The sequence below is a fragment of the Sparus aurata genome, chromosome 24 (genome assembly GCF_900880675.1).
Source record: "Sparus aurata chromosome 24, fSpaAur1.1, whole genome shotgun sequence".
Classification (NCBI taxonomy): Eukaryota; Metazoa; Chordata; class Actinopteri; order Spariformes; family Sparidae; genus Sparus; species Sparus aurata.
The window spans coordinates 16,909,099-16,925,258 of NC_044210.1; the positions used below are offsets into that span (position 1 = coordinate 16,909,099).

General features: G+C 39.1%; 1 protein-coding gene and 1 long non-coding RNA gene across 4 annotated transcripts; one reads left to right on the forward strand and one right to left on the reverse strand.

Annotated features, from left to right (window-relative positions):
* Positions 1 to 1,262: 1,262 nt before the first annotated feature.
* On the forward strand, positions 1,263 to 4,319 carry LOC115577259 (uncharacterized). Its single transcript, XR_003983066.1, has 2 exons — positions 1,263 to 3,840; positions 3,978 to 4,319. It is a non-coding gene; the product is annotated as an uncharacterized LOC115577259 (long non-coding RNA).
* A 4,461-nt stretch (positions 4,320 to 8,780) lies between these two features.
* nfkbiz (nuclear factor of kappa light polypeptide gene enhancer in B-cells inhibitor, zeta) lies at positions 8,781 to 15,796 on the reverse strand. Of its 3 annotated transcripts, none has more exons than XM_030410224.1 (11): positions 15,307 to 15,796; positions 15,103 to 15,237; positions 14,177 to 14,259; positions 13,460 to 13,776; positions 12,325 to 12,430; positions 12,083 to 12,229; positions 10,790 to 10,853; positions 10,529 to 10,698; positions 9,945 to 10,055; positions 9,681 to 9,848; positions 8,781 to 9,544 (listed from the first exon to the last, which is right to left on the reverse strand). In XM_030410224.1, the coding sequence occupies exons 2-11, from the start codon at positions 15,170 to 15,172 to the stop codon at positions 9,506 to 9,508; spliced, it is 1,275 nt and encodes a 424-aa protein (XP_030266084.1). In that variant the 5' UTR covers positions 15,173 to 15,237; positions 15,307 to 15,796; the 3' UTR covers positions 8,781 to 9,505. The 3 variants fall into 3 exon arrangements, with proteins under 3 accessions (XP_030266084.1, XP_030266083.1, XP_030266082.1); XM_030410223.1 differs by having other exon boundaries at positions 15,303 to 15,796; XM_030410222.1 differs by having other exon boundaries at positions 15,103 to 15,796.
* Between the last annotated feature and the right edge of the window lie 364 nt (positions 15,797 to 16,160).

Below are 16,160 nucleotides of genomic sequence, written 5' to 3' on the forward strand. Positions count from 1 at the left end.
TGATAAAAGTAAGAAGTGTGTGTGAGTGTGTGTGAGAGAGAGTACAGCACGTTGAGGGGATGGCTGTGTGTGTTTGTGTGTGTGTGTGTAAGCCACACGAGAAGCTGCAGAAAAGCAAAACAGCAAAGCATCGTCTGTCTGAGAGTAAACTGTAGGGCAATAATGGCTGTTTAACTACCAAGTTATTTTACTTTATCTTTTTCTGTGTTGATTGAGTTATCCTAAGCAGCAGAAAATGACATATTGTCATGTAGTGTGTCCTGAAGCTGTCTTTGGCAGTTTCTTGTAGAGAGAAGCAGGATATTGCTGTTCAAGACTTAAGACATAATGCAACTGCATCATAAAGCCTACATGAACTGCATGGTGTTCAGGGATGAATAGTCTCTTTTGCTATTGTACTAGCTATAGTTACTGTTTTTCAAACACTTACTGCAGATGGATAGACTTAAGTCTATGTTTAAAAACACTCAAAGTTAAGTGTTGGAGTTTGTATTATTCAAAATTTTTATGCCAATATTTTCCCTTTTACTGCAAATGAATATCGGCTCCAAATATCGGTTATCGGCCTCCTTGACTACTAATAATCGGTATCGGCCCTGAAAAAACCATATCAGTTTATCTCTAGACCAAACAAAAGTAACGTAGTTACTGTAACTGCCTTTGACAGCTTATATTAGGAAAAAAATACTGCAGTTATACTTGGAGAAGCATCTGTCCTCCCGTCTGTCGTCTCTTTCGTCCTTCCGACTCTAAATCACATTTCTGCCTGAAAAGCAGCGTCTGTCACCGACAAAAAACTTTAAACTTTGAATCAGTTTCACTCTCAGCTGTTCTGGAGTTGTGTTAAGGTTCTGCTGGTGGAAATCCAATGTTTCCTGATTTTGCTGCTTAAAAATAAAAGCTTTGAAATAACTGCATAATGCAGGACTCTTATTTTGAAGGATTTATAGGAATTATTAAATGCAGGAAGATGCTGTGACAACGTTGCATGAATGGACTTTTAATTTATCTTCTGTGGCAGCAAACAACACATGGTTTCAGTCACTAACTGAGTCTATCCACACACTTTATGTCCGACTACAGTAATAACAGCAGCACTTTACTGTGACTGCAGCAACGTGCTCGTAGCTCTGTCACATACCAGAGAGACTCACTCCCTACCAACACAACACAGAGTAGTGTTTGTTGTCATAAGTTATAGAGCTGCAACTAACAACTATTTTCATAACCCATTAATCACATAAAAACATAAAAGCAGACTTTTAGTTTTTTACATTTCCAGCATTTTATTAAAAGAATAAAACATTGCTCTTACATTTTCCTCTTTAGTCTTGTTCAGTTCACTTTCAAACAACTTTCCAGATTGTAAAAGCAGCATAAATTTATTAGAGGTGATGAAATGTCTCCATTATAAGATGCATCAAAATGCAGAGACAGAGCATCATCAAATGTGAAAGACGCTGCAGATGGATACATGTTTTGTTTGATGATTGAAAAGATGCAGCTTTTATTTTGTGGACTGACAGCTGTGTGCAGTGATATAGATCAGTGATTCTCAAAGTGTGGTACGCGTACCACTAGTGGTACGAGGACTCCGTCTAGTGGTACGCCAAAGAATCACTTGATTAAATATAAAATTAAAAATAAAAAATTAAAACGTGAAATACCATCCAAAATATCAGACTGGATGAAAATATCTTATCAACCGATGACAATAAAATGAAAGGACATACAAATTAAGTTAATAATTTTAAAAAGTTTGCAAGTTCTTCTGGGTAGCCATACGTAGTGTACGTACACGTTCCCGCTGGTTCCCGCTGACAGACAGTTATCCGCCGTTGGTAGCTACAGGCTGTGATGGGAAAAGGTGGAGGTGGCTTGCCTAATAATGACGAGTACGACAAAACTACTGTCGTGGCTTAAATCCGCGAATGGAAGCGTGGATCAGGAGAGAGCGAGAACTGAAGAGGATGTGTGTGAGCCGAGCGCAGGTGCTAACAACAGTGGCAAAACCAGCCCCAGAACATATGCTAGCAACAGCAAACGGCAGAAACCAGTGAGGAAATATGACGAAAACTACATTAAACTGGGATTCATTTGGAGCGGAACAGAGGAGCTGCCCAGGCCGCAGTGTGTTGTATGTGGCGACATTCTGAGCAATGAATCCATGAAACCATCGCATCTCAAACGGCATCTTGCAACCAAACACACGGCACATAAGGACAAACCAGTGGATTTTTTTTTTACGAAAATGTGATGAACTGAAGCAGTCCAAGTCCACCATTCTGTACTATGGTACACCCGCCGTAGCCAAAGCACAGGAAGCTTCATATCATGCCAGCCTCTGGATCGCCAGAGCCGGTAAGCCGCACACAATCGGGGAACAGCTGTGTTTACCTTTAGCCAAAGAGATGACAAGTATCATGTGTGGAGAGAAAGCTGCCAGAGAGTTAAACTTGGTGCCGCTTTCCAATGACACCGTGTCAAGGAGAATACACGACACGGCTGACGATGTTAAAAAGACACTGATTGAGCGCATTAAGAACAGTCGATATTTTGCCATACAGCTTGACGAGACTACAGATGTTGCAGATTTGGCCAATTTATTGGTATATGTGAGGTATGAATATGACGGTGTGGCGCAGGAGGACTTTATGTTCTGTAAATCACTGGAGACCAGAACTACAGCAGAACACATATTCCAGTTACTGAACGCGTTTATCCAGGAGCACGGACTGGACTGGAAAAGGTGTGTGGGTGTATGCACTGACGGAGCGAGGGCCATGACCGGTCGGAACAGCGGGGTAGCAGCTCGCATCCGAGAGGTGGCACCTGAGATGCGCTGGACTCACTGCAGTATTCATCGTGAGGCGCTGGCAGTGAAGAGGATGCCTGATGACCTGAAGTCTGTGCTGGACTGTGCTGTAAAAACTGTGAACTTCATCAAGGCCAGACCGATGAATGCTCGCTTTTTTCATGTGCTCTGCGAGGAGATGGGCAGTGAGCATGTCCAACTCTTGCTTCATACTGAAGTAAGGTGGCTTTCAAGAGGAAAGGTGCTTTTGAGGCTTTTCTAATTGCACAGAGAGGTCCAGATGTTCTTGCAGGACACAAATTTCCCCGTCAGACATTTTTGAGGATGCTGTGTGGCTCAGTCAGTTGGCATACTTGTCTGACATTTTTTCACGTTTAAACGACCTGAATTTGGGACTACAGGGACTCTCCATCAATGTTTTTGATGTGCAGGACAAAATCAATGCACTGCTGAAAAAGTTGGAGTTATTTGAAATCAAAGTCAAGACAGGTGATGTTTCAGCTTTCCCTGCTTTGGAGAGTTTTTTGTCTGACAATGACCTGATGCTTGATGATGGAGTCAGGGAGAACATTGCTGCACACCTCACATCACTCAGACAACAGTTCTGCAATTATTTCCCAGTGATGCCTAATGATGAAACTAGCAGCTGGATGAGAAACCCTTTCAACATCGACACCCCTCAGATGGCCTCCATGGACTTAACTGTTGCTGAGCAGGAGAGGTTAATAGAGCTGTCTTGTGACAAAACACTGAAGGCATCTTTCAGAAAGCACACTCTGTTGGACTTTTGGATAAAGCAGTACAGTGAATACCCTGTGCTTTCTGACAAGGCTGTGCGCTTTCTCCTTCCTTTTGTGACCACCTACCTGTGCGAGAAAGGCTTCTCTTCTCTTGTTGTCATAAAAACAAAGTATAGAAGCAGGGTGCATGCTGAGCCAAACCTGAGACTGAAGCTGACCTCCATTGACCCAGACATTGCAGGACTGTGTTCACAGAGGCATGCACACCCATCACATTAAGCTCATGTAAGTTGTCATCAATACTCTGTTTCTATTTAACTACAGCTGTTACTCTTAATGCTTTTCTTAAATGTTGTTGTATTCTTAATCGTATTGTTCTTCCTCTGTTTGTGTGTGTGTGTGTGTGTGTGTTTCTGTTTCAGAAAGCAGTCACTGAAGTTAAGAAATGGCAAGAACTGCAGCTATGCATAGCCTGTTTTGATTTTTCAAGTACATCAAGTACAGTACTTTTTTTTTTACTTAACATTTAAGTACAGTACAGTTTTATTTAACTTTTAAGTACATTTTCATTTGATTTTTAAGAACTGTCTTTTAATATTTATTTTAGTACAATGTTTATTTAACTTTTATGTGCAATTAATTTTATTTGATTCATTATTTAAGTACAGTGTTTTATTTTCCTATATTTAAACACAGTGTTACTGTTCAAACTGTGTGTAATGTTACAGTGGCCAACAATATTAAATATACCGGTACTTGTTAAATAAAACCTCCCCCTTGTTTTTAATTAATACTTAGGCCTACTATGCTACTGTATTTTAATATTGGTCATTATGGTGGTACTTGGAGAGCCAAGTATTTTCTGAGGTGGTACTTGGTGAAAAAAGTTTGAGAACCACTGATATAGATCATTGGGGACAACGAACACTGAGATGCATCGAGAATCGTTGACAGCTGAATCGTAATGGAATCGTGAGGTGAAGATTCACACCTCTAAAATGTTTTTTACATGAAGAATGGTGTTTCACACACACCAACATCCTGTGGCTCACTCTCAGTGTGTGAGGAGAGTGGCAGAGGTGAAGAGGTTCAGGGAGAACAGGGAGAAGCAGCCTGATGGACAGATTGTGTTTCTGTGTATGAGAGTCATGTCATGTCCATGTTTGCATGCTGAAAGAGAATGTGCTGCTCTGACCCCCCTCCTCCTTTCAGGGTGGAGCCTGCTGGAGTCCGATGGTTGACACCAGGTCTGAGGAAGTGTGAGTGTCTTTTTACTTTCATTCATGAAAACACTGTGACATCACTCATTCACATCTGTGATGTCATCATCACACTGATGACACATTAATAACTGCAGCTGTGTTGTGTCTTTTTCTCTCCATCAGATTCCTGTGAGCTCACAGTCGACACAAACACAGTCAACAGAAACATCAAACTGTCTGACAACAACAGGAAGATGACACGTGTGGAGGAGGATCAGTCATATCCTGATCATCCAGAGAGGTTTGAGTCCAGATGTCCTCAGCTGCTGTGTAGAACTGGTCTGACTGGTCGCTGTTACTGGGAGGTCGAGTGGAGAGGAGGAGTTTATATATCAGTGAGTTACAGAAGAATCAGAAGGAGAGGAGACATTAAAGACTGTGTGTTTGGACGGAATGATCAGTCCTGGCGTCTGTACTGCTCTGATGATGGTCGTTACTCTGTCTGTCACAATAACAGAGAAATAGACATCTCCTCCTCCTCCTCCTCCTCCTCCTTCTTCTCCTCCTCTTCCTCCTCCTCCTCCTCCTCCTCCTCCTCCTCCTCCTCCTCTGGTAGAGTAGCAGTGTATGTGGACTGTCCTGTTGGCACTCTGTCCTTCTACAGAGTCTCCTCTGACTCACTGATCCACCTCCACACCTTCAACACCACATTCACTGAACCTCTTTATCCTGGATTTGGGTTCTGGTCCAGTTCTGGTTCTTCAGTGTGTCTGTGTGATGTTTAGTGTGCAGAGTCTCCTCCTGTCACAGAAACATTGTCAGTGCTGAACAGTTGAGTCTGTACAGGATCACAGTCACATCAATCTTTCAGCTTCTTGTCATAAATTCATCAGTCAACTTTGTACAAAATGATTCAAACTGATTGAAAAGATTCTTCATTTACATTTTAAACTTCTTCCATTAAATTGTGTAAATTGCGTTGACTTGTACTTTCTGTCATGTGTTGTTTTGAATTCTGGCTCTTGTTCCAATAAAATCCACAACTATTAGTGAAATGTAAGAAACAGAAAACATTGACTCGTCTGCAGCTTTAATTGTAAAGAATCATTGTGAACAAAGTTGTGAATGGACAGTAAAATCTGATCAAATGTACTCGACACTCCACCTGAAACACTCTGACTTGTTTCATGTGTTTCTAATGATGAAACCAAAAGTTTGATGGTGTTGGTTAACACATGTAATTATGTCCGTAGTGACGTGATAAACTGCACAACATCTGTTCATTTCTGTGTGATTATTCTATGAGAAGAAAACACATTTTAATGACAATCATTGTGTTTCTCTCAGTGTTTTGTGGCTGTTGAAGTCCGGCTGTATTTTCAGGACGTTTGTTGGATTTGAACATTTCCATGGTAACAGCGAGCTCCACCAATCAGAGACATCGCTGTTACATTATAGGATTGTGGGTAGTGTAGTACTTCTCTATGACATGGCGAATAAAACGTGTTTTTCTCAAAACAAGATTGATATCATACGGACTTGTGACTTCTACAGGATCATATATCATCGTTTGACAATCTGATAACTTGTGGTAAGTCTACTTTGGATGGTTACGACATTATGGCCAATAATCAAAATCTATATGCAGAATATGAATGGCATTTTCACTTCCGGAACCTCACTGTTGAGCTCTATTCACACAGAAAGCCGATGCTGCGGCTCCTAAAGAGGCGTGATGGTACACGTCATGTTGATGACGTCGGTGTTTCCCTCTGTTAATTCAAACCCGCGGACAGTTTATAATCATATGGATGCTGTTATAATGTGTAGTGATTGAGATCCTGACCCACCAAACATGGAAAGTGACAGAGTTACGTTTTTTGCGCTAAATTACATAAATACATAATCACCATCAGTAAACAGGACTGTCTGACTCTGACACTCGCGGGGACGGAGGCTGTTTTCTGGGGAAAAGTTCCCTGAAGTCTCGGTCCGGAGTGCTGACGGTCGCGGTGATTAATTTTAGTCACAGACACTCGGTTAGTTAAAGTTTTTTGCCGGTGACAGACGCTGTTTTTCGAGCAGAAATGTGAGGAAGAGTCAGGAGGACAGACGCTTCTCCACGTGGTATTTGTTTTCCTCATATAAGTTGCCAAAGACACAGTTTTTTTTTTGTTTGTTTGTTTTTTTTATTTAAACAGATAACATTACATGAAAAATGATATACTCTCATAAAAATAACAGTATATGATGTTTTAAAGTAAATTCACACCTCCTTTCACAGACCAAAATGACAATTACCTGTGGTGTATATCACATTGCAAAGGTAGATATACAAAATAAAAATAAAAAAATAAAAAAGAACAAAGGAAATGGGTAGTAAATTATAAAACAAATGAAGTAGAACATATAGCCCAGGAATGTGTACTAATTAATACAAGGGATTTAGGAAAGGTTCAATTTTGTTATAAGTGTGTGCAGTTTATTTGCATTGGGATTATTTATTTGTTTCAGACAGTTTTGTAACAAGGAGAATTCATTCTTAAGAGCAAACCACGAAGGGGGGGATTTGGCATACCGACATTTGTGTAGCCTATATAATATTTTGTAATAATAATGAGATTATTCACTAAGAACTCAGTTTTTGTGTCTTCGAGGATTACTCCGATTTGAATATTTTGAAAGGACCAGAAGTCAATGTTTCTGGAGGCGGACGATATGAAGTCGTGGAGGGATTTCCACAAATTGTGGACCGTCTCACATTCATAAAACAGGTGCTCTGTTGTTTCCAGATTCGTTTTATATATAACAGTTTTCTACCATGAATTTAAATCTACTTTTCATAAATTCATTTGAATGATAGATGTAGTTTATGGTTTTAAAATGAACTTCTTTACACTTTGGGGGAATTGGGAATCTTAAGTATTTTGTTCGAATAGTTGATATTTCAAATTTGTTATAATCTCTGAGGGTGAGTGAGCTTTTTGTTCTGCTTGCATATAAGGTGTTTACCAAGTACTGCCTTAAAAACTTATTGTTACATTTTTCATTTACGAGGTCTAAATCATCAATCTTCACTCTGTGTAAATTTGGAGTTGGTATGTTCCAAATACGCCCTCGCTCCGCGCCTCCAGATTATCTGTTCACACTGGGACGGCTCACCACTAATGCGGCCCTGATTCTACCTCCAGAGGCGGATCAGCGCCGGAGCGAAATTTCCCCCCTCTCCGCATCTGACACTTTCACACGGAGGAGAGTGCGGAGAATTGGCGCAGGATCCCCGCATGCTAACGGCAGTGTGAAAGAGGCTACAGAGAGAGCTGCTAGCTGACTGGGTCCATACGAGAGAGACCGGAAGTGTGACGTCTCAACCTCTGATTGGGCAAACGGCCTCAACTCAATTCAAAGAGCTTTATTGACAAAACAACCATTGACACACAAGCAGTGTGTTGTTAAAATGCAAATGAATTACAAAGCAGGTTATTTTCGCACATTCAGATTTGAATTTTTCGGAAAACAAATCTGAATTCTTTTGCTTCTAGGAGTTGTCTTTGAAAAAAAAATCTGACTTTCTTTATAGATTTCCTTTTCATGTGTGGAACTGGTACTGATAAGAACATCTGACAAGAATGACTAAAAGAAAAATACTTCAGATATTTTTTACACATTGCTGAAGTTAAATGTAACTACATTTCTATCTGTGATAGAGTAAGACATCAGGAAGAATATAAAATAAAAACGCACCATGTTTTATTCATTTTAGTTTTTAATTGAGCCAAAATGTTGAAGAAATGGGTTTGATTGGTCCCTTTTTGTCTGATGTATTTCATGTGAGATAAAAATTGTTTTCATCATTGCTAATTTGATCCCAAAATATTGTTACAGTTAATCATTTAATTGACCCTTCATATACTTGTTTTCGTGCTCGTTCAGCCTGCTGTGTGGAGTAAAAACACTCCTTATACAGTGATGCATGTGTGACAAAGGGAAATAAAGGTCACAGCTGACAAAGCACACGCAGTCAAACATGGAACACAAATAAAGTTTACTGTTGTCCAGGTGATGTCTGGCGTGAAAACACATCTCACGTATAATGCATAATTTCAGACCTCAAACACATTGACACATATAGGAAAAGTAAATAATCAAAAAACTAATCAAAACTACTAGTTAAAATTTAGACACCCTCAGTACATACTGAACTTAGCAAAATATGTCACAATAAACTCTTCCATACCCATTAAACAAAATTAACATTTAAACATGTTTGAAAAATTTTGAATATATCTAGAAGATTACACAGCAGCCTTTTCAAAATAAAATGTAGTTCAACAGTGTTTGAACCCCTCGTCTGAAAATGAACAATGATTTTAAACTAAAATAAACAATATGTCAACTATTAATGCAGTACCAAGTATGATAATATACACCATAACCATACCTACGTTTATCTGAATCAAATCAACGGAAATATGCAAAAGACACAACAGTGAAATCTCTTAATTAAAAAAAAAAACATGACTGAATTCATAAATCAAAAGGAATTCATCAGAAATCACAAAACATCACTTGATAAATGGGAAAACTTAAAAACACAAGCGTGATGATTTAAACTCTCTTTTCTTTGGACATTACATGGTAACGAACAATTTGACATGTTTCACTGAAACAACCAAAATCTGCCTCATTTTGGCAAATTATACATCAATAGACTGGACTGTCTGACTGACAGTGTTTTTGAGCTTCACCTAAGCGTGACAATACTTCCCTTTCAGGATCTGACGCACCTGGAAGAAGAAGAAACAAAACAAACATTTCATGTTATGTAGATAATGTGACATAAAAGTTCACTGTTATGCAACAAGAATCTGGCAGATAACAAACAGTTCCTCATTACAGGATGGATCTGTTTACACACCGTACCTTTTCACCAGTGAGTCCTTCTGGCGTCAGCTGGGACGGCAGTTCGTTCTCAAAGTTCCTGGTACCGGGGTCCGCCCCTTTTCTCATCAGCAGCTTCACCGCTTCTACTTGACTTTTATGATTTTGCAGAGAGCTGACGACGTGCAGGGCTGTGTTTCCACTGAACGTCTACAACAATCAAAGTGCAGATGGAATCAGACAGCACACTACAGGCAGTTTGTGTGTTCCACTCATCGAACTGGAGTTCACAACAAAACAACTTACCTTAACGTTTACAATTGACAGTGAAGTTGGCTGGTCGAGTAAAATGTTAAACAGCTCCACATTTGCCTCCTCGGCAGCCATGTGAAGACACGTCCGTCCACTTTTCAGATCCTGTGGGGATGAAAAGTGTCAGGTCAGGGTCGTTAACGTTGATGCAACATTGCAAACTTATCATTTTGATTTAAAAGTCACTGCTAAAGTTTGTTAAAATGTCACTCTTACTGCCCCCGTGGATCTTGCTAGCCTGCTAAGAGATGTATTAGCAGCTACTTTATGATGTTCAAACAAGCGCTTTTTTCAAGTCTTAAACAAGCAACTCTGTTAAATGCCACAATCATGAAAACACAAGCTACTTAACCGTTATTCCTTAATTAATGCTGGAGTTATGTGCTTTGTGCTAACGTTACCAGCTAAAGGAAGCCAGTAGGGCCTTAGCTGTGTGCTTTGTGCTAATGTTGTGGCCAAGAAATTTTCTAAAAATATAACAAAAAAAAAAATGCTTCTTAAGTAGCTTAAACAAATCCCAGCTTTCACTTTGACATGAAGTGGAAATGAAGCGGTTAAGTCAAAGTTTCAACAGTTACCTTTGACCCGATGGAGGCGCCCATGAGAAGCAGAATCTTGATACATTCAACGTACGTCTGCTTCCTCTGCACCATCTCCTTCGTCATGTACAAACAGGGATTTTCCAGATGCCTCAGCTCTTTAACAACGGAGTTGTGAGACATGACTGCTGCATGAAGCGGCGTTAAACCTCCAGACAGAGAAAAAGAGCATCTCATTACAAAAAGACACCAGAGAACCACCAGAAATAACAAGTTCACAGGTGAACAGAGCAAACTTACCATCATAATTGAGCATTTCAACATCAATCGGTTGGCCACTCTTCATTAGGGTCTTCCAGATGCTCTGTGGAGGTGTAGAAAACATAACAATCACACTACAAGAAACAATTTGTTGAGATAAAACTTAATGGTTCATTGAATTGGATTAGTGCACGAAGCTAAGAGATGTGAGCAAGATGTGGGTTAAAGTAGAGGTTAATTTTTAATATTCCTCATGACGTGATCAAAGGTCTATGGAAATCACCTCTGATAAAAATGGCTCAACAGACGTGGTGTTTCACATTAACAGCACTTAGTTGTGTTACTAATTAACAGGTCAGATAAGATACACATTACATAGCATTGCAACAGTTGGGTAGTTAAAAAGGAGTCCCCTGATAGCAGAGCAGCATTTGCTCATTGCCAAGTCAAATACTGTGATACACTGATTGGAAATTAATTAGTAACTGATGACAAATGTGTTATTCATTCACCAGCGAGGACTGAAAGGACTTAGAAGTCAAACCCTGTGGGTTAAGTTTGCTCCATACAGGTTGTGAGGTAGTTGATTCAAGCCAGAACCGGTTCTGTTTAGTCAAGATTTAAATGCTGCCAAACAACTGTTGAACCTTTGAGTCCGATCCTTCATATTGTTGAACTTTTGAGTACAAACAAAAAATATTGTTGAACTTTTGAGTACAATCCTTCATATTGTTGAACTTTTGAGAACAATCCTTCATATTGTTAAATCTTACACTCCTTCATATTGTTGAACCTTTGAGTACAATATTATTATTGTTGAACCTTTGACTACAATCCTCAATATTGTTTAACTTTTGACTACGATCCTTAATAATGTTGAACCTTTGAGTACAATCCTTCATATTGTTGAACTTTTGACTACAATCATTATTATTGTTGAACCTTTGACTACAATCCTCTGCGATTTTTAAATGTATTCACTCTTTGAAGATTAAAAAACACCCAACAAGGATGAAGTTAAGTGTAATTAGCAAATGTCAGAATGCTGACACCCTAAAGTAAGATGGTGGATATTACAATACAGCCAGTATTTGAGCACAGTCTCTGTGATCATGTTAGGGTTATTCTGACTTTAGCATCTCTATATCCACTGGACCAAACACAACCTTTGGTAAGTGTTAGTAATGTAGCCTCCATAATGTGTAAAACATTGACGTCTGGGTTAAGAGATAACAGAATTACCCAACATGAAATGCCTGTGGTAAACTTGGTCTAGTTGTATACTTTCAAAAAATCCTGATACACTGATAGCAAGATGTGCTGACGCTTTACCTGAAGACTGAGAAAGTGGCCTTTCTCAGCACACACATGCAGCGGTGAGCGTCCCCAGAGGTCTCGGGTGTTGATTTGCGCTCCATGTGTCAGCAGGTCTTGGACAATCAAGTGCTGATTGGCGGCCGCTGCTATCTGAAGAGCAGTCTGTGTACAGAAGCGCAACACAATCACAACAACTTGGATTAACAGTCAACACTGAAGACTGTAGTGGAACCAGCATGAAACACAAGTGTTTGTACCTGTCCATTGTGTTCTTTCGTGTCCAGCGAGCCACATCGAGCCATGTTTGTAGCGAGCACATAAGCCAGAGCCCGTTTACCTTGTGCCACCGCGATGTGAAGACAGCTGGGAGATTGAAAGGGAGATAGTGAGTCAGAGTCGACGATGCACACTGCAAATTATGTCCATGTATGAATGTTTAGGCTGTGTTGTATCAACTTGGATTGGCAGAGGCTCAGCAATTCAACGATTTATCCATTTTATCTGATTCTTTTTTCGTAATGTCAGGTTGATCCATTACTTTTTACTAAATATTTAAATTAATATATTGCTGTTAGTTATTTCAACTCTTTCCTCAATACTTACAGCTATTTCAGTGCTTTACTCATTACTTTTTGTTAACTACTTAGCTCAATATTTCAACTATTTATTAATTTTTAGCTAACTATTTCAATTTAACCCTTTACTTGTTATTTATTTATTTATTTATTTAACAGGGACAGTGCACGGCTCTCAGCCGTACCAGAATTAGCTACTAGCTAAATTTCATCTGTATCATCTGAATTTCACTTGTAGCTATGTCAACTGATTATCAGTTACTTTTAGCTATCTAAAGAATTTACCCATCAGCCTCAACCTACTTGAAGCCATTTAAACTGTTTCTATGTGAACTATTTATTCATTGATAGCTTAATATTTTAACTTTTTATCAATTTTTGGCTAATTATTTATTTATATTTACCCATAAATCTCACCTTTAAGCTAACTTTTTTCAATTTTTAATATTTACCCTCTACTTTATTTCATTCATTTCAGCATACAATTACAACTGTTTTTTTTTCTTTTTAATGATAAGCTATTTTAACCTGTACTTTTAGCTATTTTATTGTTAAATTCGTAACAATCTATTTAATGTTACCCTGTTGATGCATAACTTTAAACAAAATATTAAGATGGACTATTCCAACTTTGCAACATTATCCGTTCTTTACAGCTACTTGTTTATTCACTACTTTATCTGTTTCAGCTATTTATCTTTTACATTTAGATATTTCAGCTGACTCATTGCTTCGGCTAACTATGTCCAGTGTTTATCCATCACTTTCAGCTGTTTCCTGCTGGTCTAAATAAAGAATTCACTCCATGTATACATACGTGTCACCATCCCCATCCTGGGCGTTCAGCAGCTCAGGAGACATCCCTCCAACTCTCCGAGTCGCTTGCTGTATTTGCCAGTGAAATAAAGTCATGTTGACCTCCGAGGTTGGAGAGACTTGTTCCTGCAGAGCTGGACATTGCACTTGTTGTCGGGTGATATGACCATTTTCAGGAGCGTATTCATTCATCATATTGGAGTTTACTTGTGTTGGAGGTTCAAACAGATGTGGACTGATGTCGGGGGAAAAGGCTTCAGATTTTGCGATCTTAAATTTATGCTCCACGTTGTTGCTGTCTTGTGAGCAGTTCCATTTCTAAAAGGGGATAATTTCCAAGCTGTTATTTAACTCAATACATTTTTAATTAATGACATTTGAGATATAAATATTCTAGTATCATAACACACAAACAGTTGGCACTGGCCTTCAATGATTTGCATACTAAGAGCTCATACTGTGTTGGCAGTTTGATCAGTGAACTTCTTCCTCATTCTAAAGGAACTGTACCATTTTTATCTACCACGAGTATTGCTCATAAACAAAAAACACATAGGCTAACACATTTAAGAAGAAATAAAGCAAAAATAATGCAGATCATTGTTGAGTAACAGAGTTGATTGCAACATTTTCTAGGAAAGCCAAACCCTTAAAACAATTAGACTTGTCTAATCATGCTCAGGTACATGAACAGATTCCTGTTCTTCCTGTGACTAACCTGGCGTTTCATCATCAGTAGTTCTTTCACGGTGTTTCTCTTTTGGAAATATGGTGGTGGCCTGGAATCAGACGTAAGAAAACCTGAGGGGGGAAAAAATGTAATTATATTATACAGATGAAAGCAACTCAACATCAGTCCTGACAGAAGGCTGTTAAAGATCATATTGGAAGTGTTTGACAAGTAAACAGCGGTGGAGGAAGAATTCATATCCTTTATCAAAGTAAAAGTCCTCAATTCAAAATTGTACTTTAGTAAAAGTAGAGAATTATTATCAGATAGATATACTTAAAGGTGCAGTATGTAAAAAAATGGCCACCTGTTTAATTCATACTCAACTGGTTCTGTCTCTTAATACCATTCTGAGCTCCCAGTCTGGACCACTAGCTGCTCAGCTAACTGAGCTAACTAGCAAATAACAGCAACAGTTAGCAACAGTTAGCAGCAACTATGGTGATACCCCAATGCTCACATACTGCAACTTTAAAATAACCTGTTATAACTTTTAAAAAAAAGCTAGTTATGATTATGAACAAGTTTACTGTTTGGTTTTGCAAAAGTCGTGTTATCTAAATAAACTATTTTAAAACCTTGTTTGAGTCGCTTGAAAATACCCTGTTAGAAAGCTGAAAACACAAAAAATCAGCACTCTAAATAACATTTGATGATCCTGACTTAAACTTTACTGCAGAACAAGCGCTTTTACATGTGATACTTTCACTTTTTTATCTAAGTACAGGTTTTAATGCAGGTATTTTGGAGTTTTTTTCCCAGCAAGGAGTGTCAAATCTTTCCCCTGAGTCCTGAAAACAAAACAAGCGGACTCGAATGTTCAAGAACAAGACAATTAAGGAGTGCATATTTGGTTACGCTTTCATACTTCTGAAAGAGAAAGATATCCGCTTCCCAACGTTATACAAACTGACCTTTATCGTTCATGTAGTTAGTCCCCATTGACAGAAGTCCTCTGGTGTCACTCCCTCCTGGATCCAGCATGTCTAACGAGTCATCTATTAAAAGTCCGCTCCACTTGGATCTGAAGTGTTTCGTCTCTCACACACCTGGCATGTGAAGTGGCTTGTCAGCAGGGTGAAGCGAAGGCGTGACAACAGAACGTGTCAGCCACTCACCTGCGCTTTTTCTTCTTGTCACCACAAGATCAGAAATGAGGAAGTGCCACCACACAAAATGCCCCACACCTGCACTCCACTTCCTTGTTGACAGGTAACTGAGGGTCACGTTAAAAATAAAAGTATAAAACATTTTATCACAACTCAAAGTTGATCCTGGAATGAATCCATGAAGGTGAGTCAGCCTGTATTTGGTTTCTTAACTTTTTTTATTTGCAGATAGCTTCATCTAAGTTTTATCAAGTCAAAGATAAAGTATATCTTTATCCGAAACAGTCGATCCTCAAATAGAAAAACAAGGGTCAGTTGATATGCAAACGAGGTCAATGTGCAGCACCTAAGCTGGTGAACAATACGGGCTTTATGAGCGAATCAGTAACTAAACTGCAGAAAAAAAGGAAAAGGCTCACCTGCTGGACTCGCTGAGTGGCACCACTGGAACTTCTGCAGGCTGAACTCTGAAAAGACCCCACATAAAGTAAAACAAAGTCCAGGGAGGGATTTGTGTTCATCCGTTGGTGGCACAAACCACTCCCTGCCCGACGGCTCAGGTTTCCCCATAAAGAATGGCAGGTTGTTGTTGGATTAACTCCAAATTCACTGTGTGCGCGTTGGGGTGTGACGCTGCGTATAAAAGCAAAGGAAACAAGTCCTTATTTTTTAATAAAATGGAGTTAAGACTGAATAATGTTCACCAAGAAATAGCAGCTTTGTTGCCGTCATCAAACTTGAATGTAAACATAGTGAGAGAAAATAATCTGGTATGTGAATAAACAGCAGTTCTGACATAACGTCTGTGTAGAGATGAGTTTAAAGCTACAGTGCTTACAGTGTAAACAATTAGCTACCGTGGA

What these genes read in the sequence shown, in the direction of transcription:
- nfkbiz (XM_030410224.1), bottom strand. Translation starts at nt 15,172, where the DNA reads ATGCTGGATCCAGGAGGGAGTGACACCAGAGGACTTCTGTCAATGGGG. An exon ending in GCCACTTTCTCAGTCTTCAG is followed by an intron (nt 10,854 to 12,082) that starts GTAAAGCGTCAG and finishes ACACCTCCACAG; the next exon opens with AGCATCTGGAAGACCCTAAT. An exon ending in AAGGACTCACTGGTGAAAAG is followed by an intron (nt 9,545 to 9,680) that starts GTACGGTGTGTA and finishes TTCTTCTTCCAG; the next exon opens with GTGCGTCAGATCCTGAAAGG.